The sequence below is a fragment of the Manis javanica genome, chromosome 17 (assembly GCF_040802235.1).
Source record: "Manis javanica isolate MJ-LG chromosome 17, MJ_LKY, whole genome shotgun sequence".
NCBI lineage: Eukaryota > Metazoa > Chordata > Mammalia > Pholidota > Manidae > Manis > Manis javanica.
The window spans coordinates 46,776,826-46,800,644 of record NC_133172.1 but is presented as its reverse complement, the minus strand read 5'-3'; the positions used below and the strand labels follow the sequence as shown (position 1 = coordinate 46,800,644).

The window sequence follows — 23,819 nt, the reverse complement described above, 5'->3', positions numbered from 1 at the left end:
GCTGGGGTGCAGACCCTGTCACACACCTTCCTCCTCCATCTCTGCTGCCCTGTGAGTTATTTACCCCCAAATAAATGGAGGATATCTGGGGTCAGGCTCATGGACTCTATCCTGTCTGCTCTGCCAGGGAGGAGGGGAGCAGTGCTGCAGTAGAGGGGGCTGCTAGTGGGGAGCTCACCTCCCCTGCTCTGAAGCTCTGGCCTGGGACTTCAACCTACAGATTATAAAAGGGAAGCTCAGAGATGGCAATGGACTTGCCCAAAGTCACACAGAAAAGTAGTGGTACAGCTGAGGCCTGAACCCAAGACTCAGTGCTAGTCAAGGACTTGATTCTACTAAGACAAGAGCTTGGAAGGTCAGCATGACTTTGCCAAGGTCTTGGGAAGGGAAGGGGAATGCGCAGGAGATCAGAGTATGAGGACCAACTCTGCTGGCCTCCAACACTGGCCTGCTTTGGGGGCAAAACCTACCCAGGGAACTGCAGGAAAATTGGGCAGGCCCAGGGCTGGGCAGCAACTGACCCAGACATGTCAGGGGGTTGGATCAGATCAGGGAAGGCTTCCCAGAGGAGGCGAAGCTGAGAGGCATTCTAGGCAGGGGAAGAACAAGGACAAAGGCATAGAGGAGTGGGGACTTCTAGAAAGGAGTGTGGTGTGGCAGAAGTATGGATAGGATGCAAGAGCCTCCTCTAGGCCTAACAGCTAGGCGCCTGAGAGCTCTATGGAAGAGGTTCCTGGGAACTGGGGTGACTTTGTCCTCCTATAGGATAAGACGATGGGGCCTTGGGAACTGGGGTCCTGGGGAGGGTTTAGAGTCAGCCAGGAACAGCCTGGGCATCTGCTCTTTCATTCAGGCTCAGTGCTAGGTGACCATCCCACAGTCACCCAGTTACTCTATGGCCGAGTCAAGCTAGAGTTCAGGTCCAAGCCTCAAAGTCCCGTGCTCATTCTCCAGTGTCCCCTGCCCAGGTATGAGCCTTTCCTGAGGTTGCTGGCCCGATTTCTGGGTAGCCACAGGGAGCCAGCTTCAGACACTTAATGAGCCGCAGGGAGGGGGCAAGCATTCCTCGGCTCTGTTCTGAAAGGGGTCCCTTTATGTCCTCACAGAGCCTTTACTCATGTCCCTGTTTTGGATTTGTTATGCATGTGTTGATCACTCTCTGTGTTGTCAAGCTCAGCACTGGGCCCGGGCACACCACAGGTGACCAGGGCATGTCTTGAGTGGCTCCAGACTTGGGGAAATATCAGGGGAGCTCTGAGGTTCTTCAGGGGAATGAGGCCCCTATCTTGGGTGGTAATCAAGCAGAATTTGAGTGAAGAATTAGAAGCCTCTAAAAGCCTCATGCACACTCAGCCATTGGCAGAGTCGGGTGGGTAAAGCCCAAACATGCCCTGCCAGCAGTTCTGGCCCATGCTGGGGGCTCTTGTAGCCTACTGATCTTCACCAGGAGGGGCTGGCATGTCACCCTCGCCTGAGAAACAGGCCTTTGCTTGCAGAAGCTCATTGTAAGCTGCTCCCCTGCAGGGTCATGCACCAGGGACAGGTTGCTCTCTGGGCTTTGGCTGAGCACACATGCTTCCTTACTCTGACAGGAGAAGACCGGGGTAAATGGATTTCTGGGATTCTTTGAGAGCCAAACACAGACTCCTGTTTTCAGAGCCTCAACTATGTATAGGTTCATGTTAAGAGCTCACTTCATCACTGTTCATACAATTCTCCCATTTTCATAGGTGAGGAGAGGGGCTCAAAGATAGTAAATGACTTAATCCACATTCAAGCAGCCAGTATATGACTAAGCCAGGTCGTCTCTGGGCCGTGGCCCCTGACCCAGTCATGAGGAGCTAGAAAAGGAGCTCTCTAAAGTGTAACAATAACAGCACAAAAAGGGGAAGGGGGAAAAGAGTTAGGAGTAACTGGAGTATCTTAATTCTCACTGGAATTAACTCCGTATAAATATGAAGTAGATTGTGACATGCTTAGATGTATATAGTAGATTCTAGAGCAATCACTAAGAACATAATTCAGACAGTGAAAAAAATCACTAAAGGAATTAAAATATTATAATAGAAAATACTAAAGCAAAAAGTAGAAACAGGAACAAAAATGACAAAAGACATGTAGAAGACAAAAAGTAAAATGGCAGATGTAAATCCAAATATATCAATAATAACATTAAATGCAAATTGACTAGATGAGCCAGTCAGAGGCAGAGATTGTCAGACTGGATGAAAAAGAAGATCCAACTATGTGCTCTCTTAAGAGCCTCACTTGGCACCCTAACACATGACTAGGTTGAAAGTGAAAGGATCAGATGCCATATGAAGAGCAACATTAAGAAAGCTGGAGTGGCTGTACTAATATCAGAAAAAATAATGTTGTTAGAGATAAGAGGGACATTATACAATGATAAAAGGGTCAATTCATCAGGAAGTTATAACAACTATAAACATATATGCACCTATGAACAGAGTCCTAAGACGTGTGAAGCAAAGGCTGACAAACTGAAGTGAGAAATAGACAATAGAGCAGTAACAGTCAGAGACTTCAATATTCCGTATTCAGTACAGTATAGAATTTGGTTTCATCTCTGCTTTTTGACTGGTCGTAACTGCTTGAGTTTTTGATGAAGTCCCCACTTCTCATTTTTATTTCCTTGGCCATTAGCTGCCCTAAGCTAAAGGTTTCCGTTTTTCTTCAAGAACCACAGGTGAAAGGTGGCAAAGTGAGGCTGTCCTCCATCTTTCTCCCAGGCAAAAGGGATCAGTTTGAGGTGTCCAGTCTGACCTCAACTTAGGAGAAATCTAGTCCTTGACTGGTGAGTCTATAGCTGGCTTGCTGCCATCTGCTAAGTCTATGCCAATGGCAGACATTACTAATTGACAATGGTTCTCTTTCCTGTTTAGCCTAGAAGGCAACTTCAGCTTCCTTTTCAACACAGCACTCCACACAGTGATTTTACCTGGTCATGCAATGGAGCTTTTGGCCGCCACTCACCTAGTGGGACTACAGTCCCCTGTGCTACCACTCCTGAACCCACAGCCAGGGCTTTGGCTTGGACTAGAGGTGAGCCAGTGGTCACTCCACCACGACTGTATTCTAATAAAGTGCAGGGTATCTGGCTGTCCAACCAGTGTCACCCTCTTTCTCTCTGCAATGTGGCTTCTTGCCTTTGAAGCCAAGCGCAGGACTTTGAAGTGTCGGGTACACAGGCCCTCTTTGGGGAGGGTAAGAATGTATGGGGTCCACACTGCTGTCTGGGCTCTGGACTGTCCTGTTCAGTGTGTCCTAGCTGCTGCAATAGCTTGGGACACATTAGTCGCCCCATGAGCCAAGGCAGATGTACTGCCAGAGATCTGACCATAGCAAGCTGAGGGGGCCCAGAGTGAAAACCCAGTGTTGGATGTGCGTGTGCCTGTGTGCCCTGCTCAGCATGCAGAACCTGCTGCCAAGGTGCCAGCCCCACTGGGTCTCCTTGAAGGTGCTTTTCCTTCCACCTGAGCAGCAGATGAGAGCCTCACCCCCGGGGCAGTGCCAGGCTCATTACCAGTCAGGCACAGAGATGGCATCACCCATGCCTGCAGATAGAGCCAGCTGGCGCAGGCACCCGCCTGCATGGCCAGTTGGGAAATTAATCTTCCAGTCACTGAGACTGGCAGAGGTAGGCCCTGCTTTAAATTATGAGGGAAACTCTTCCAATTTCCAAACTCTGGGCCCATCTTATCAGTAAGATAAATATGTCTGCAGAGAAATAACATCATGACAGCCCCCTTCCCACCCCTCGGCCTCCCTGTCCCCTGCACCAGTGCAGCAAGGACAGAGGATGGAGCAAACTTTCTCTCTATCCTGGACTTTCATTCCAAGCCTCTTCTGCAGAGGTGCCCATGGTTAAGAGGAACTTGTGCTTCAAAATACCAGCTCTTCCTTGAGGTGCTGACCCTCCTTCCACATAACAGCACGAACAGCTACCATCTCCTCAACACCTACTATATCTCCCACACCATGCCTGTTGCTTCTTACACACTATATTATCTCATTCAATTCTCATGCCGGCCTGTGATGGGATCCCTAGTTAACAGGTGGGGGAAACTGAGCCTCAGAGAGGATTAAGTAACTTGCCCAACAACCCACAACCCACACAGAGGGACCTGAGTCCGTAGACAGCCGAAGCCCCGTGCTCTTAGCAAAGATGCTATTCTGTGGCTACCAGGCACTGTGCTCTGGGGCTTATATTGTTTGGCTCTTGCTAGAGTAAAATGCTCCTAGCCCTAAAACGATGCTTTGCTTCCTCTCGGCTACTTTATACGTAGTCAAAGCAGGCCATGGCCTACGGCTTATTCAGGGTGAAGGCATACTGACAGCTGAGTACTGCTGATAAGACACCAAGAGTCCAGAGAAGACAGCTGTGTGTATCTGGAAGAGAGAGATCACGGCAGGCAGGTATATAGGGAGGGGGAGCAAACAACCCAGGCCTGGGGTGGGGACCCTCTATTCTGTGTATCTTCCATCTCTGCATCTGTCCTAGAGGTGGTGTTGGGACTGTAGGGAGGGGGCCTTGGGACAATTTCCCCAAAGAGGGGTAAGGACAATAATGTCACTCTCACTGACTGAGCATTTAGGATTCATCAGTCAGGCTCAACACTTTACATGCACTGTCATCTCTTGTAATCTCCACAGCAACCCAAGAGTCAGGTTGCTTTGTCCCCCCCACCTTTTACAAATGGGGAAACCGAGGCACAGAGCTAAAGTGGTGGAGCCAGAACTTGGGTCAGCTAGTTCTATGCAATTTCTGAGCCTGAACTCTTAACTGAGCGGGTTGCATATGGAATGAGAGCCCCTGGAGGGCAGGGCCTGGGTCCTCTCCTTCTCCTTGTGGGGCTCCCCAGTGCCTTGGGCAAGGTCAGCACAGAAAGGCAGCTAAGAGCCATTTGAATTTTGCGAAGGGAAGTTGGATTGGCTGCTCTGCATGCCTGAGCACATCCCAGGGGAGGGCAGACGGGCTGCTCTCAGTCATTCTCACTCACCCATTGGCCCTTCCTTCTGCCTATCACTCATTCAACCACAGGATCCATGGACATTTACAAGCACTGGCAGATTGTTGGAATGGAGTAGATGTTTCCATTTAGGAGAGTAAATCAGGTCTTAATTGAGGAGTCCGGGGATTGGGGTTGGGGTGTTCAATGATAAATCAGTCTGGCAAATTCCACCATAGAAGAACCTTGGGGATCCCAGTGAAGTTTTGGTGCATTTGAGGAGTCATGAGAGAGGTGGCGGCTGGAGGGGAGACTGCTGGGGGCTGAGGTTGGAGGGGCCAGACCATGAGGTATCTTGAAGGTCAGATCAAGAGACCGTCTTTATCCCAGAGCAAAGAGAAGACAGGGAGGAACATGGTCAGTGTTTTAGGAGAGCCCTCTGGCTGCAGACTGGAGGGCAGATTGGGAGGCAGGAGACCAGAGAGGAAGCAGCTGCAAGGTCCTCACGAGTGTGGAGCTGGGGCGGAGCTGCACCCCCCACACTGTGCAGAGATGAGTGCCCAGCAGGCTCGGGTGAATACACCTGAGGGGCATAAGGCCACTGCACTCTGCTTGTCCAATTTGATGTTCTCTGAGTGGGCCTCAGAGACAGCCCTGGTGCTCTCGAGCTCTGTACATGGGGTCCCCACATCCCCTTGGGGGCTGCAGTGGTGCCTGGGCCCATGGGCCACTGCCAGGCCAGGCAGAAGTCATATGCCTCCCGACTTCTGGTTCAGGCTGGCACTGGGAATCCCAGTTGAGTCAGAAGGCTCTGCATGCCCCAGTCTGGACGTGGGGCTGTGTCCTGGCTTGCTTCCTCTCTGTGCAGATGCCACTGTCATCCCCATTCACAGAGAATGACCCTGAGCCTTGATGAGCTGAGGTTACCCACCTAGTTTTGTGGGAGATCTGGGATTTGAACCCAGGCCTGCCTGGTAATTCACCACATAGTGGCACAGAGCAGGGGAAGAGAGCAGGACGGTGTGCAGGTGGAGAGAGGGGAACTGGGTTCTGTCCCTGGTTCTGTCACTCACTCACCTGTGACTCGGGCACCCCCCCTGTGCTCTCCGGCCCTGCCTGCTATCTGTGCAAAGAGGCACTTATTCTTGAGCTGTTCTCCCTCCACGGCAGGTGAACAGGCCACAGAGGAGCGAGGAAGGGTAGGAGCCCAGTGGGTGTGAGGGCAGGGAGGGAGATCCAGGCCCATGTCGGGGGGATGGCTCAGGACCGGCTCCATTTGGGGGAACCTGGGAAGGATGCAGGGCAGGGACCCCGAGGCAGACAACACCGCCGAGTCCTTGCTGAGCGCAGCATGCGGGCGGTCTGGGTGCAGGGAGCTGCGGCCCCTGAGCGGCAGTGACACAGGGAGCTCCCCGCGGCACTAGAGGTGCTGAGCCAGCACCGTTAGACCCCCAGGCCTGCCCATTCCCCCCGAGGTGCTGGCTAGAGGGAGAAGAGCCGAGGACTCAAATCTGACTGATGGCTCCTGTCACAAAAAATTCTGAAGACATTTGTCATGAGTCCACTGCCCTGGCAAGTCTAGCCTCAGCAGTACGCTTCTTCCCCTGCTGCTGAAAGCACCTGGACGCGGCCATGAAGTCACTGAGGGAATGTGGGCAACAGGATCCAGGCACTGTCTTCCCTCTGCTCGCCACTGGCTGGTCCCAGCCTTCCAGCAGGGACGTGGACAGGGGCTGGGGCAGGGGACATGACAGGGCAGGGTCACCTGCTTGGGCACTTCCGAGTCTCCTCTCCTGCCTTTTCGGGTGACCTTTCGGCCTGCTGACATCCAGGTCACCAGGAGACTGTGATGGGGGATGGGTCAGGGACAGCCTCCCCGAGAGGGCAGCCCAAGAACAGGGGAGGGAGGAAGCACGGGCAGGAGCACAGAGGTCTCTTCAGAGCTTGGGAGAGGGGGAGGCTGTGGGCTCTCACCCTGCTGGCAGCTGAACATGGGGATTATGGGGTCGAAGAGAAGGCTGCTTGGGGTTCAGCATTCTTCTTACTATGGCATGCATCTCTGCAAGAAGGCAGCTAAAAGGTCAAGGTCCAGACACCTTTTACTTGGCCATTTGCGGCATTACAAGTGAGGCAGATTATAGTGGAAGGGAGATTGCAGTGTGAAGTCATCCACCATCAGTCCTACCTAAATTCACTCAACCAATCGTCCACCCTCCTGGGCATCTACTCAGAAGCCACTTGATCATCCATCTGTCCATGCATCCAGTCATCCATCCATATATTCAGTAATCCATCCATCCATCCATCCCCAATACTAGTGCTTATTCCATGCCTGGACACATGCTAGACACTTGGAACATGGGTATGAATCAGACTAACAGGAACTTCTCAAACTGTGGGAAGCTAGAGGTCCCACACAGGTGCCCCAGCCCTGGGGGGCACATCTTGGTGTATCATGGACCTCCCTGCTCTCCCTTCATGCCGAGTAACTCTGCTTCCATCTCTCTTACAAGTGAGAATTAACAGATGAGTGCTGCACTGCCAAGTAGAAGATTTTCAACCATTGCATTCAAATATAACTGGAGAAATGTAAGTGACCACCCATAGGCCCTTCATGATTCTATACATACAAGATGGAAGGGATTTATTCCACTATTAAGATACCACTTAAGATGCTATTAAGATACCAATTAAATAAACTCACTAAAATTAACATACATGTACCTCTGCATATCCAAATTCTGTAAGCTCACCATCTTGTCCTCATTCACTGAGGTTTTATCTCTGGTTTGATGAACAATGTATTTATTGGCTGAAAGGTTCACTGAAACAGCGTCACAAACCACTTTTTCCCATGTCTGTAGAGGACATGGTGAACTGGCTGACATCACAGAGCCAAGCCATGGCAGTTAGACTTTCCACTTGAACCCACACCAAACTCTCATTTTCTTGCTAGACTCATCACTGGCCCCGATCTCATTTCCTCTCCTTTTCCATCGCCACCTAGAGTTGGCTGTTAGGCTGTTTTCCACGAAGGACACAGGTTTTTATAACACCAGTTGAGTCACTGTACATGCTTGATGAGTAGGAAATAGTGGAATTGTGATAAGAAACAATGCTGGGGGCCTAGCTTGGCCCACCCATCAGCTGGGGGATTAGCTTCCACCTCCCAGCTTTCATTATAAGACTCGGCTTGGAAAAAATGACCATTTACTACAACATGGACTTTCCAGGAAGTTTATGAATAAGTGATGTATAAAATGTTAAATTTACGAATGTTGCAAATTATCCTCAACTCAGCAGCCACTTGATCTGGATAAGTCCAGAGCTCCTCCACCAGAGCTGTCCTGCATCTTTGTTTTAGGCTCTGGCTTAGCCTAAGACACAGACAGTCCTGGGCTCACATCCTGACCCTGCCTCTTTTAGGTGGTGCCCTCTGAGCAGTTCCCTCTCCTGGGCCTCTACCACTTCTCAGCACAAGCTGGACCAGCCTAGAGCTGTATTCTAAGGCTACAGTGTGTGAGCTTGCTTCCTAACTATTATCTTGTTCTAGTTTTGTTTTGGCCTTTTGTGGATTCTGATTCTGGAACATTCTGAAGGCAATGGGATTTTGTCCCTTGCTCTACAGAGGTCCCCTCAGCTCCCAGAATTTACAAGGGCATATGGAAACCAGCACCAGGATAGCAGTGTATTAAAAGTAATATTCCATAAGTAGAGAGGGCTTATTCCAGAAATGCAAGAAGGGTTTAAGACCAGGAAATCTGTTAACATACTAGGTCCCTTAGTAGGATTAGAAACATTAGTAGACTAGGCAAAGACTCCTTGGACATGATAAATCCTGATAATCTTAATTGATTGTCAGTGTCCCACAGAACTGCGGAACTTTGGAATAGTTTCTCAGCATATGGTTTATGGAACATGGATTCCTAAAAACATTATGGGGTGTTTGGGGGCAAGTCCTTTATCCCTTCTAATCCCCAAGATTGTTTTGTAGCCCTGAGGTGTCTTGGAGTCAAACCAGCTCCAGGCCTTTTATTCACCAATATTCAGTATCCTGAAAAGGTGAAGGATCACCTCAGCCACATTTCTCAAGGATAAGTCCAGAGCTCCTCCACCAGAGCTGTCTTGCATCTTTGTTTTAGGCTCTAAGCCAGAGCCAGTTCTGGGCTCAAATCCTGACCCTGCCTCTTTTAGGTGGTGCCCTTTGAGCAGTTCACTCTTCTGGGCCTCTATCACTTCATCTGTAAAATGGGAACAGCAATCTCTGCTATGAACTGGTCAAAGCACACTGCCTAGCAGGATGCTTGGCACACAGTAGATGCTCAGTATGTAACAGTTAAACCTTAGAATCTTAAAAATATCCCCCAGACATACATCTAAACGTGAGAGGCAAAACAGTAACGCTTCAAGAAGAAAACACTAGAGAATGACTTCATGACCTCGGATTTCTTAAACAGGATTCAAAAGCACTAACCATCAAAAAATCAATAAATTTGTACTATATTAAAATCAAGATCTTTGGTTGGAGTTTGGACTTTAAGGTGGGCAGGGGGCCATGGAATTGCACAGGACTTAGATGTGAACAGAGTGTCAAGGCCATGGCTGGAGCAAGCGGAAGATTTGGAAAGATTTTCTAAATATATTCTTCATTTGCAACCTACCCCATGACAGTAGAAAATGCTTCTCATGGAGGTATCTGTCTGCACAGATGCCTGGAAGTGGTTCATAGATCCCAAGACACAAAATGGTCCTTCTTCACACCTTTATGGAATTATCCATGTTTTTCACAATTAGCTGTTTCCCTCTAATGGGTTTGTTCTTGGCAGGATACCCAAGAGAGTATCACACCATCAATTAAAGCAGTTCAATGTCAAACAGTATTAACAGAGTATAATACATCTTGTGATGATAAAGGAAAACTCACTTTGAAACCTAGGCCTCATGTTCAATGAGGGGACCTAAATCAGCCTTTCTTCAAATAAGGGATAGGTAAAAAGCCCCACAGGATTCCTCTTCAGTTCGAAAAGTGCAAGTCTTAGCAGCAGCTGGCAGGAAATATGCAATATTTACCCAGGCTATATTTCGATAATGACTCACATTACCAGTGCCTTTGGTACCTCTGCCTACCTATGCATCAATATTAGTGTCACTTTAGTACTTCCAATCCTGCAGATTTTTGCAGGTGAGGTATAGTTCTTGGTTACTGAATTACACTTACAAACAGAACCTCATTCAGTTTTTACAATACATTTTTGCATTCTACTCTAAGTCAAAGCCAACGTTGAACAAAAGAAAAATATTCTGTGCGCCTTTCTCCTCTTGCACAGGTTGCATCAGCTTGCTGTCTCCATGACTGTAATAAGACAATGGGTCTGTCTTTCTTGTGCACTTAAAAATAAACCCTACTGCAGGAGAAATGCTGGATGGGCTAGGATTGAGCAGAAACTGAGACTGAATTGATAGGTAAACGTGTTAGATCAGACACTGAACTTCAGCCACTATTGTGGTTCTACTGTTTGGTTCAGGGTTTTATTTAATGATCAATATAATTTTATTTGAAAATAATTCAAAGAACACTCCATGGGTTTCTGAATATACAAATTCAGTTATAAATTATGTACTGTCTGGGAATTTGATAGTCATGTTGTTTTAGATAATTGGATTTCATGCTTGGTAGATACACTGGGGCACTGTTGTCACCCAGGTGTAACTGGTCATCCTACTCCTTCACAAGGATGACATGGGACAGTGCCACAGTGCTGTAATTCTCACTGCTGAGAGAGTATTGGTGCCATACTGTGCATGTGCAATAGCCACAGGTACTGCAAAAAGCCTTAAAGCTAGTGGGATCACTGTTGATATTTTAGAGTATTGGAGGTACCTCTTTATCTTGAAAAAAGTTTGAGATTTTTGAAAAAGTTATATCATGAGCAATCCTTTAAATTTCACTTAACCTAAGACCTCAAATTTCAATAATAGACAAAAAACTCTTTAACAAGGCTGCCATCCAACTTAAAAGGTGACCTACCTTGGCTTTTATATTTATAAATTGTATTCTTTGAAGAGCATCAATAAAATTCTCTGTTCCTAAGACATACCAGGGGGTATTCCATAATTGTATGTCTCATATCATCTTATTTTCTGTGAATTCTGAAGTTAAATATGCATAAAGTAAATAATTATATACAAAAATTAATAAATACTTCACATCCTAACTACTAAGGGTATCTGTTAATCCAAAAACAGAGTTATGAGAGTCAAAAGTCAATCCACAAAGATTTTTGCAGTAATATATCCAACAGAGGACTGGTACTCAGAATATATAAAGAACTCCTAGAAATCAGCAATAAAAAGGCCCAACAGAAAAATGGGCAAAAGACTTGAACAGTCACTCTGCAGAAGAGGCTGTCCAAGGTGCTAAACTACAATTAGCCACCAGAGAAATTCAAATGAAAACTCCAAAGTGATTCAGTAGCCAAAGAAGAGAGACAAGAGAAAATCCTATGTGCTCACCAAACTTTCATGGTCACACTGGAAACTGGGTCTCATCTCCCATTTTACAGATGAATAAGCAGAGGCTTAGATGAGTTAAATGCACTTGCTCCAATGGTCTTTGAACCTGGGTCTTTCAGCTCTTGCTGTTTTTACTGCATTAGACTACATCTGCTACATCTAATCCCATTCCTATGGGAGATAAGTATCATTCAAGGGCTGAAGTTGCCTAGGGTATGGGCAGAGGAAAGCTCTGGAATGACTCTAGCAGAGCCTAGAGGTCACCTACAGATAAGGAGCCCAGGTGTGTCAGGTGGGCAGAGGAGACAGCCCCTAGAAGCTGATTGTTTGGGGACTGATGGGGGACATGGTGCTTTAAATGCCAAGAGAAGCAAACAGAGGGAATTCTGGGAGGTGAAAATGTACTGAAGCTCCCAGGGGGACCAGAGTGGCCCGTGCCCAGAGCCTGGTCCTGCTTTTGAATCCTGTCTCCTCTAGTGGGTCCCTGGGCATGTGACTTCTCTGTCTTGGGGTCTCTCTCCTGTCTGGGAAGCATGCAGGCTTTCACAGAAGACTCTTTACAGAAGACACCACAGAACATAAGCAGCCTTTCCTAATCAGCCTGGGCATAGTTCCAGGCGTGGGCAACACTGTTTCAGGGTAGCTGATCTAGGGTAGCCCTTGGCAGAGAAACATCCCAGTTTGTAGGAAAATCCTCCCCCACACAAGTGCACTTGGTTTGGGGATACCATGGGTTACACTCTTGGGGGTCCTGCTTTCCCTGGAAAGATTTCTAGATAGAGAAACCATTTTTCCCTCCACTGACCCAAGGTTCAGTTTGTAGAACTTTCCCTTTACCACACTCCCTAGTTGTGGGAAGAGGTTGGACTGTGGTGCCCTTAGATAACGATGGTGACCGATCCAGGGAGTTAGCGATAAGGGTGACGAGGTGGGGTCAGATTTGAAAATGAAACTGTTAGGATTTGCAGAAATGGATTTGGGATGGATGAGAATAAAGCAGTAAAAAGTGACAAATTTGGGGCCTGAGCATGTGGAAGGACTGAGCTGCTATTTACTGAGATGGGGAAGATGATGGTTTTGGTGCAGGACTGAAAATCAAGATTTAAGGTTTGACATGTTACATCTGAGATGCTGTGCAGCATAAAGTGGACATCTGAGTGAAGGTCCATAATGGACAGTTGGCTATATGAGTCTGGAGTTCAGGGATAGTCTGGAGCTAGAGATGTAAATTTGGAGGCTGTCAAGTGTTAGATGCCGCTCAGTGCCATGAGCTGGATGGGATAACCCAGGATGCTTCACTGCCAGGGCACAGCGACATGCAAGAACTGTGCCAGCTGGGAGTGCTCTGCAGAAGCTGGGGGCACTGCTCTTAAGGTTCCCCCCGCTATCTGAAAGTAGTGTTCCTATGAAAAATTTTCATACGCCAAAATGGCGTAAGGCAAAGAAGCAATTACCATTTTGTAACAACAAAAGTCCTCTTCAGATACCTTTTGGTTGGCAAGGACAGGTACTAATGTAGGTCTTTCCTAAAAGTGAAGTGGCGAGAAGTGAACTTTCTAAAAGTGGGGTACCTGTATTATTACTACATTCAGTGCTTAAGTGGAGGTTGGTGCCTTCTTGCCAGGGACTCAAATATAAAATGATGCTGCAATTAAAATTAATTGAGCCCTTGCTATAGTCAGACTCTGTGCTAGAAAGAGAGCTCTGAGGAGGGGCAGCCAGGGCATTCGTGAGGCCAGGAAGTCCTGCTGCAGAGTGGACTCTCGGTCCAGGGGTTGGGGGTAGAGGGATGGACTTGACTCCACTCTTGTCCTTTTGTCCAGCTGTGGTTTAGCTAAAATTGAGTCTTGGAAAGACTCACCTGGGGTGTAACCTTGCCCACCATTTTCGAGCTGTGTCACCTAGACCATTTTTTTTCATGTTCTTGAGCCTCAGTTTCTCCATATGTGGAATGGGCACACCGATCCCTCTCTTTGCAGGGTTGCATCAAGGCAGGCCACATAAAGACATGACCATAAGGTGTTGTAAGCCCTCTACCTGTGATATCTCATTTAATGCTCACAGTAACCCTTGGAGGTGGATCCTTTAATCAACCCCATTTTACAGATGAAGAAACTGAGTCTCAGAAAGAAATGACCAGATGAAGTCACTCCTTCTATTTTTACACTCCAAAGTCAGACCTCAGGAAAGAACGAACAAGGGTTTCATTCCACAGGTTAATGACCGTTGTGTAGAGCTTGCATGTGTTCAGGGAGTCTGAGATTGCATCCGGGCTCAGCAGGAAAGAGCACTGCTGTTGGTTAGCCATGTCTTCTCTGGGCACTGAAGCAACAAATGGTGGAGGGTGTCCCATCACTTGACTTCCTTGTCCTCAAATCCTTCTGTCTGTTGATCGCTAAGTCTCTGCAGAGGTAACTGTTACAGTGGGCAGAGCAGAAAACAGCAGTACCTGGCCCAAACTCCAAATTCATCTCCAAAGTTCCCACCTGTCTCCATCTTCCCTGCTCCAGTACTAAACACTTTGGTAATAGGTGTGTAGAGAGAGGGTGGTCACAAGGACAAGACTTTCAAGTTTCTTGAGCATCTTCTCAGTGCCTGATGCCAAGCCAGATTCTCCTTATGGCATGTTAAATCTGAGCACCAAACCAAAGACTGATATGACTATTTCCATTTTATAGATGAACAAATTGAGGTCTCTAAATGTTAAGTCGTTTGTTCCAGATCACACAGCTGGCAAGTCTCAGTGCCTGGCTGTCCATGAAGCCAAGGACTGTCTACCACCTCATATGGACTCTGAGGGAGACCTAAACCCGCCCGGAGGCTCCACTAGGCTGTGATTCCTGCCAGCCTGTGTGAGGTCTGTGGGCTTAGCAGAGACAAGTCCCACCTGACTTCCTTTGTGAATTAGTGGATGTTAATGTCCGCTCTCCTTTCTGCTTTGCCATGGGGCTCAGTCTTCCCTGGGACCCCAAGGCCCCTTCTCCTTGAGATCCGTCCTGCAAAGCCAGAGGAGGCAGGCCACCCCCATGTCACAGGGAGCTCTATGGAGCTGCCATCTGCCAGTGGCAGAGAAGAGGTTGTGGAGCATCTGTTCTTGGAACCTGAGTCCTGGGGAAATCCTGGGCTGCGCTGCCCAGCTAGGGCCAGATGGAAGGCTCCCACGCCTGCAGCCTTCTTGCAGTGCCGGGCTGGGCCGCCCTCTCTCTCACTCGGTGCTTAAGGCTGGAGAACGGCTCACAAGGCCAGCACTCACAGGCAGAAGACTGACTTTCCTCTCTCAGCCACGGAGCCAAAACCCTCTGGGCTTTCCTGTGTCAGACGTTCCCCTACCTTCCTTTTCCCTCTTCTTGTCTCCTCCCTTGGCCCTAAGTCTTCTCACCTGCTAACTGGGGTGGGGAGTGGGCCCTGGGGTCTGCTGGGGCAGTCTCTGGGGGGCCCAAGATGGGCTGAAACACCTGGAAGGTAAGATGGGGTTAGGGGACGCCGGAGCGTGGGCAGTGCCTGCGAGGAGTTGGCCCAGCCTGGTCTCATTCTCGTCTGCTGACCCCTGAGAGGCTGACGGATGTCCCCCTTCACCCAGCATCTGTAGTGGGGGCTGGGCAGACCGGTGGCAGCCTCCCTGCTCTGTGCCATATTGTCCACATTCTCTCTCTCTCTCTCTCTCTCTCCCTGACCTCCTGAGCTCTTGACTCACAGGAGCGGGGCCTTGCTTGGGAGATGGGGGACTTATTTTTCCTTCCGGAGACTTCTTTTTATCCTCCTCAATCAGTCAGGGTATGTGCAGAAACCTGAACTGGAACAAGCTGTGTCTCCTACCCAAGTTTTCCCGGTTTTAATGGGCTCTGGTATCTTCACATATTCCAAGCAAGGTGATTCTGTGAGCTAAGAAAGCTAAAGCAATTCCCTGTTAGGTGTCTACATTCACAGAGCAGGAAAGGAGGTGTTAAAAAAAGAGGGTGTGTGTCCATGTCAGGGCCCTCCTATGACTTCTGGGTCTGTGCCTCGTCGTGTTCCCGCATCTGGTGTTTTCAGGATGTGTGGGGCTCCTGTGGTTCTGCGTCCCTTCCGGGACTGTGCACAAGTCTCTGGTCTGTGAGCTGAGGGGGCTGCCCAGAGGCACTCACTTCATCTCAATTTGCATATTTGTCCAGTTGTTCAACAAACATTTACTGAGGCAGTTATTTCCAGGTTCGCTCTGAAGAGGGAGCCCAGATAGGGGCAAGTCAGAATGGCAATTTGTGGACCCCTTTCGGAAACCCCAGGGTCTCCTCGGGCAGTTGGCAGTGATGAGTATGCAGAGGGGAACTAAAGGTCGCACCCAGATTCTGACCTGTGGGACTGAGTCAGTGGTGCCCTAAACTAATACAGCAAAACCAAGCAAAGTCGGCTTGGAGGGCAAGACGAAGAGTGCAGTTTGGGACAAGCTGAATTTGAGGGGCGGGGGCGGGGGCTGCCCAGGGAAGACAGGCAGCAGAAGGTGGAGTGCAGGCAGAAACGGGGTTGGGAGAGAGCCCTGGAAGCAGTGGGTCGAGAGCCTGCAGCGCTTGGAGTGAGAAGCCCAGGGATGGGGTTGCAGCCCCGGGGGCCCCAGCATCCCAGGGCAGGTGCAGGAAGAGCACAGCTGAAGGAGGTCATGAATGACCAGAGGGGCTGGAGGGCTCAGAGTGAAGGAACCCTAGGAGAAGTCGTCAGGAAAGTCGAAGTGACCGACATGGTCAGAGGCAGCTGAGAACTGGATTTATTGACACAGATGTCAACAGGGTGTGGGGTGGGGATGTAGAAGCCAGACTGGAGCTGGCTGGGGCCACTGAAAGTGGGGACAGTGAACACTTCTTGGACAAGTTCAGAGAAAAAGGCGTCAGATTGGACAATGTGAGGGGAAGAATCCATCAGGGAAGGAGAAATGATAGAGAAGGGGTGGCCCACACAACCCCACAGCACCCAGTTGGCCACTGCTTGGGACCCTTTTCTCTAAATGAAATCTGAGCAAACTCCAACCTGCATACAGATAGAAGCAGAGCTGCTCTGGCTGAAGCAGTGGGTGGTAGAGAGTCCAGGGTTGTGCCAGCCTGTGTTCCCCTCACCTTCTATGTCACTTCACAGCAGTCCTGAGCTCCTGGAACCCACTGGCCTCAGGCTACCCCTTTGTTTTAGAGATGTGGACTGGTTGGCCAAAGCCACAGAGAGAATCTGGTGGCAGAATCAGGAGCATCTATTTCTCCCCAACCCACTGCTTCCAGCTTCTTATCCAGAGCATATAACTATGCATTTGTTCATACAACATTTATTGAGTGCCTGCTGCATGCCAGGTGCCAGGCCCAAAGGGGGAGGGGCTGATGCAGAAATAAACAGCTCAGAAGATTGATGGCCACACCCTGGAATCCTCAGGAGGTGGATACGCAGAGGTCTGTTCTGTGCTGGGCCTCTGTTAGTGCAGATGGGCAGGGCTCTGGAGGGCCTGGCTTGACTCCAGAAGGTTCTGGAAAGCCTTCCACACTCAGCAGTAGTCCAGCCGTGCCCTTTACCAGCCTTCTCTATTCCTAGTGGCTTGTGGGGGTGAGGACATGACTATCCTAGACCTCCGTGGTGCTGGTGTTTGTGGGCCCTGATGTGCCCCTAAATGGCAGCCTTGTCACCTGGCCTGTGCCTTGGACTTTGATTTCCTGATTATGCTACAACAGCTGCAGTAACAACAGTAACAATAACTTACTGAGTTTATACTATCTGTCAGAAATTATCTTACCAGCTCTTGACCTGTGTCCTCCTTGAGTACCCATGGTAGCACCAGGCTGGGCTCCTGTACCCCCTGAATGCCACTCTTTGGACAATGACCCCCACTGTCACTTTACTCCCTGAGGCATACCTGGTAATGATCCCACCCTGCATGCATTGGGTGAAGGCGGGGCTGGTGGGGACTAAGGGAGTAAGTCAAAGGGGGCTGTGGCCTTGAACCCCAGGTGTACACCTGCTGAGACCATTGCCTGAGCTCAGGGTACCAGGGAGCCATGAGAGGAATGTTGTATGCAAAATAATCTAACGGCTTAATTAGATGAAATGAATTAGTAAATGAGGGGCTTCAAGGTGGGGATGCTGCAGGAAGGGTTTCCTTAGGACAGAGAATTTCAAGGAGTATGTTCTGTGGAATGTCAGTCGAGTGAGACATTTCTTGTGATCAGTTAAATTTGGGAAGCCCATGGCTCTCTCTTTCCGATGGGAGCCTCAAACATACATCACCACATTAAAGACCCTGAAAATGCCTGTGATAGCAAAACCTACCTAACTTGTCTCACCCAGCATTTCCCACACACTCATTTAAGCTGTGGATTTTGCTTCTTAAAGTAATACCATTATTAACATCCCTTGGAGGAACCCCAACCCACACTTTGGAAAGTACTCACATAGAGGGATTGGCAAAAGTGAGACTTGCAAATATCAGGGGTCTTCTGTGTTGCTATCCCCATTCCTGTCATATCACATCAGCCCCTGATTAGACCCCTGGAACTCTGGACAAACATCCTAGAGCCATTCTTTGCATCCCTGACTCCATGCTCTGCCTTCACCTGGCCCAAGCCGTGGAAGGATGTAGGGAGGAGACTTACAGGGGCAGGGGCGTTTGAAGGACATGTAATCCTTGGAGCAGAACAGCGGAGCCAGCCTGCCCACGTGCACAGCTCTGACTTCTCGCAAGGAAGGACCCTCCGCTCACCTGCAGAGACACAAACAGGCAGGTGATGGGGGCGCCCATTTGGCACCCACTGACCCTGCAGGCTGGGCGCTCATGTATCCTGGGCTGTCAAGCTTTGGGAAGAGGTTGGTGACTTTGAGAGATGTGCCCAGTTTTGGCAGGGGCCTGTGGGAGCTCTGGGCTGCAGAGTATGGGAGTCTGGAGACAGGGGTGGGGCAGATGAATGCTGGGATCTCAGTAGTGGGTGAATGGGAGAATCTCTCTTACGGGTGGACCCTTGTGCAGGAATAAGAGATGCCCCAGAGTTCTCCTGTGTCATGAACTTGTGAGATCCCACTGCCTCGGACAATTGCAATGGACCATGGCATGCCAAGCATCTTACAACTTTTGGGGCTGGAAGGACCCTTAAAGACCAGTCCAATGTCCTCACTTCACAGAAGGGGAAACTGACCTGGAAAGGGCAAAAGGCTAGTTCAAGGCCCCGTAGCTGTTTTGGAAGGGTGTTCAGAGTTGCCTACCTTAAACCATATTATTATTACTATTATGCCAACAACTTTAAGAGGGGGACACTCTTTCCATTCTCATTCTGTAAATAAGGAAGTTGAGTCTCAGAGAGGTTATATAGCTTGTCTAAGGCCACACGGCTTCTAATTACAGGCTGGGACTAGAACCCAGGTCTGTTTGATTCCAAAGCCCACACTGTCAGCCAGCACACTTCCTTGGAAGGCACCTAATAAAGGCCTAGGGAATGGAAATGTCTCTTCGCCAACCCTCCAGCCCTCAGTATGAACTTGGTGTAATTCCTGGACGTCTGTACAGCAAGGGAGCACCAGCTCATTCAAACACCCATTTGTGATGGAGGAAACACTTTCAAAAAGTAACCCAGCCTCCATGCTACTAAAGATCTGAACTGCTTCAGTATCTCCTGAGCCCCAAGTGACACAGGCTGTGGGAACAGCTGGGAGATATATAGTTATTTCCTAGGGAGTATGTGCACTTGACTTGAGAAACCAAACTGTACCTTTGGGGGTTGCTGAGCAGGGACCATGGATGAAGAGCCCAGTGGGCTTTTGCAGGGGAAAGCTGGCAGCCATGAGCCAGTGTGCCCTCTGGAACTCACTGAGGGCTGGGCACTGAGGGATATTTTTTAAAATGTAGAAAAATCTAGAACAAAACCTTGGCCTGATGCTGACACATCACTTCCGTGGTGTTGAGGCTACCTTTTAATGACGTTCTATTTCCTGAGGGGGACACTCATGTAAGGTGTTGAGATGCTCCCCCAGATCATTCATGACTGCGAAGCTGACAATTCCCTGGGTTGTGTAACTCAATCAGCATTTCACACACACACCCTCCTGCTGCATTCTCCCAGCATCCCAGCTCGCATCGGTTTATTCAGATATTTACCAAGCATTTACAGGGTGTCCCACAAAACTCTTTGGAAAACAGAGGAGAGGCTTTCGGGATTCTAAAACGGATTTTCAACCTGTTTCCTCTTCCAGCTTCCCTCCCCCACTTGAGGATTCCAGCGTAAGGAAAACCATCCCTTGGTGGCATCAGACCTTCTCCTTGGGTGGAGCTTCTCTTGGGGTCACCAAGACAAAGGAGCTGGATGTCAAGTGTCCACGTAAGCAAGTGCCCACCCTGGTAGCCCCATTTGTGACCAGAGCGGCTGTGAGGATTTAGTGATGTGGTAGTGGATGGATGGGTCTGACACGGATGGGCTGAGCGTATGGTTTGCTGCGATTGGAGTTCTGGCGCAGGGGCTGAGGGGGTGGGGGGGGCACTCCCGGGTCACGTCTCCTGCTGCCCGCCTCTCGGAGCCCAGCATCTGAGGCGAGGCGCGTTCCTGCCTGTGACTCATCCGCGACTCGATTGTCTGGCTAGCAACTGGAGGGCGGGCGGGCGGGCAGTGGTACGCCAGGCTTTGAAGTGGATTCAGTGGTATTATGCAACGCCATATCATTCCACTCCGCTTCGTGTCCTCACTCCCGGAATACCTCCACCCTGCGGCCCGCTGCGTTACTCAGAACTGGGCAGATGCGTGTGTGGTTAAGCGCAGCGGCCATGCGCTGCGGGCTGCTGGCAGGCAGAGCCTGGCGCGGCGCATGCGCGGTAGGCGCATCGGGAGGTTCAGCCTCAGCGCAGCAGACAGCGTACTGCCAGGGGCTGCAGGCGTGGGCTGGCCTGTAGAACAGGCCACTTGATGCCGTGATGTTTACCTGCTCAACCACGTGCTATCTGCTTAATGGATCTCAAAACAAATCCCCGTTTTAGAGATGACGACACTGAGATCCAGAGAAATAGAAGGGGGCCAGGTGCGGTAGTGAGCTCCCTGGCCTTTGGAGGATTCTAAGCGGGGGGTAGTGACGTGATCTGCTTTCATCCTTTTGGTGCAGAGGGCAGACCAGGTGTGGGAGGCAGCAGGCTGTGGCAGATGTCTAAATGAAGGCAATAGTTAGGAAGAAAAGGCGGGAGACTGCTCATTGGTTAAACAATTTTCAAGGGAAATTGAGGCTCTGAAAGGTAAATCTCCTCCCAGAATCACATGCTGTAAACCCAGGCAGTCTAGCTCCAAGAAGTCACGCTCCTAGCCACAACACTGCTCTTGTGCTCACTTGCCTAGGGGCTCCAGCAGTCTCCAAGTGATCTCCCTTTAGGAGACTGAGTGAAGATTGACACCTTCCTGCCTCTCACCTTGTGCTCTAAGCACTTCCAGGGCAAAGGCTTCAGGACATGCGTCTCTGGGTGTTTCTGATTATTTCCAAAGACTGAAGATAATTCCCATAACCCCACCATATTCCTGATGGGCAGTATTCCAAATATATGTGAACCAGGAGACACAAACCTCCTAATTAGTCTCTGATTAACTCCTTTGGGAAGAAGAGGTGTGAGGATTATGGAAGATGCAGGGATGTGTCACCTTAGTGGGTGAATGCAGGAGGGGCTGGAGTGGGCTACAGAGGAAGAGGTGAGAGGGGTTTCTGTGTAGGAGGAGCTCAAGGAGGCAGCCAGTTCTCACCAGGTCCCCACCAGGCAACATGTGGACCCGCTCCCGTTCTGGGCAGCTGGGCCACAGGTGGCCAGGACTAACATGGGTGTCTGCAGTCTAGACCTTTGTTTTCCTCCCAACAGTGCTCCAAGCCACCTACATTCTCCCTATGCCACCCCCAACGACCCCAGCATCCTCTCCGAGGCCCCCAGCCTCTCCTGCTCTGCTCTGGGTCTGAGACCCCAGCAGAACAGACTGGGCAGATCTCTTCCTAGGGATCTTCCAGCTCTGAAGTTCTAACCTCTCAGTCAGCTTTCTGGAGGTTCAGCACTTCTGGTGCTTCATGGCTCAGTGTCCTGGATGAACACACCATGGTCAGCATGGAATCAGGGTTGGGACTTCCCACTCTCTTGTCTCTGGTAGACACCTGCTGCTTTCACTGCCTGTCTGAACCTTCACAACTGCAATGCCCAAGCCACCTGACAGCCTGATTGCTCCTCAGGGAAAGCAATCCTCCCCATTCCCCCAAATGCTGGCGTGGAGGGAGTTGTGCAGTATTCCCTTCACAAAATGTGAGTAATATGTGGGAAGCCCTCTACTGGGGCAACAGACATCAGCCAAGGGCAAAAGGGAATACAATCTGTCAGATACAGTCTTTTCCAACCTGGATGGGGATGATAGGGTTGGCAGAGGAGAGCTGGGCTGGGAGAGGCCAAGTAGGAGGGAATGTCTGAGCAAGGGTAGGCCCTGAGAAGAGAGTCTTGCATTGCAATTAGATATCAACAAGGCCTTGGGAGATTGAAAGGCCTTTTTGAAGGGTGTTGTGTGTGGGGGGTGGTTGGGTGGGGAGGTGCCAAGTCCCCACATCCCAGGAGAACTCACTCTGCCTCAACATGTACTGGTGCTGGACACTTCATAAAGTAACACCTGTAGCCAATCTGAATTTGAGTGCTGGCTGTCTGCCAAGAACCATGGTAGGCTCCCCACATGCACCGTCTCATTTAATCCTGGTAGCTCACCTTCCCCATGTTTCAGATGGGGAAGCTGAGGCTCAAGAGAGGTTAAATGTCTTGTCTAAGGTCACACAGCCAGGAAATTAGCCAAGACCATCCTCTGATTTCAAAGCCCTTAAACATTCTGCTCATAACTGAATGTTGCCTACTTGTCAGCAGGGGAAACTGAGGCCCAGGGAGGTGAAGTCACTTCTTTAGTAAAGCAATCAGGATGTTTGGGAGTCCAAGGGACATCCTCAAGGCAAGTGCCTGTGGGACTGTGTGGATCAGGACCAAGGACCAAATTCATAGAGCACATGCCCCTCACACCTGTCATTTGTGCCTTCCCCTTACTGGCGTGGGTCTGGCCACCCACGCTGGCACCCGGGTGGGATCAGGCAGGAGGGCAGCCCTGGTTCCTCACGCACCAACCTCCAGACCGAGGAGCCCGGTGCGGAGAGAAGAAGGGCTGCGCGAGTCAGCCGGGGGTAGTGGGGGGGACATTACCCAGCTTCCAAGGGCGCTTGGGGAGAGGCGGCAGCGCCGCTTGGCGCTGCGAAGCCAGCTAAAGCAGCTGCCTCGGACTCAGCCTGGGGTCCCACTTGACCGTGCAAGGGAAAGTCTGCTCCAGAGCGGGAGAAGGCGGTGCGGACGCCCCTCTCCCACCTTTGGTGCTGAGCTAGGCCAGTAGGGCAGGCACGGAAGCTGGGGCATGGCCCGGATGACCCGCCTGTCGGAGGGTCAAACTTCCTAGCTCAAAAGTGGGGGTTGAGTTCTAGTTTTCAAACTCCAAAAGAGCCCGTTTTCTCTTCCACCGTGGCCCAAAGTGCGTCCTACTTTGCCCTTCTTGGATAGGTTGTTCAGGGATCCCCGAAACCGAGGGCGCGCGGCCGGCGAGACTGTCTTATGCCCCCACGCACGCGGTGGATGCTCCTCTGGGACTCGACTCAGGCAAGAATCCGGGAAACCTCCCGTTCCTCGCAGCCCGAGGGCGTGCTCAGGAGCAGCCCTTGCCTCCACCCGCCCCGGCGGCCCGCCCGGGGGCGCAGGGGCAGAGACAGGGGTCTGTGGGAGTCCGAGGATTCTGCTGGGAGCGCGTTGCGGTTCCACTCCAGACCGTGCGTCCGCCCTCCCGGCGCGCCCAGGCTTCGCGCCCAGCGCCCCGGAGTGTGTGCGTGCCCCGGGGCCCCTGCAGAGCGCGGGGGAGGGGGCCGGGACCCCCTCCCCCGCGCCCCCCAGCACCGCCCCCGGCCCCACGCCCCTTACTCGGCTTGGCTGCCTCGCTCCGCGCGGCGCGCTGCAGTGCCGGCTCCAGCTCCAGCTCCGGCTCCGGCTCCGGCTGCGGCTCCAGCTCGGGCTCCCGCTCCGGCTCCGGCTCCGGCTCCCACTCCGCTTCCCGCTCGGATGCCGCTGCGCTCGGGCTCCGGCGTCGCGGGGGGCGCGCCGCTCTGCCTCGGCCTGCTCTTCGCGGAGGGGCGGGGCGGGGCGGGGCTGCGCCGAGCGGACCTGGTGCCTGCGATCCCGGGCTCAGGAGGCGGTGGCTTCCCGGGTCCGGCCCCGGCCCTGCCCTGCCCAGCTGCAGCCGCGCGCCTCCGCCCACGCCACGGCCGCCCACTCCGCCCCCCTAGGCGGCGGCGCGCCTTCCGGGCCTTAGCAGCGCTGCGCCG

The 23,819-nt window shown here is 50.9% G+C and overlaps 1 protein-coding gene and 1 pseudogene across 1 annotated transcript in view; one reads left to right on the top strand and one right to left on the bottom strand.

Annotated features, from left to right (window-relative positions):
• The window catches only part of BEAN1 (brain expressed associated with NEDD4 1), a 31,352-nt gene extending 7,795 nt beyond the window's left edge, over positions 1-23,557 (bottom strand). Inside the window, exons 1-2 of the mRNA XM_037025194.2 lie at positions 23,419-23,557; positions 18,083-18,189 (exon numbers count right to left, since the gene is read on the bottom strand). Of these exons, the coding sequence (XP_036881089.2) occupies positions 18,083-18,107 (25 nt within the window). The 5' untranslated portion in view covers positions 18,108-18,189; positions 23,419-23,557. The remainder of the gene's footprint in view (positions 1-18,082; positions 18,190-23,418) is intronic.
• LOC108390310 (nuclear envelope phosphatase-regulatory subunit 1-like) lies at positions 6,226-9,922 on the top strand (annotated as a pseudogene).
• Positions 23,558-23,819: the final 262 nt, after the last annotated feature.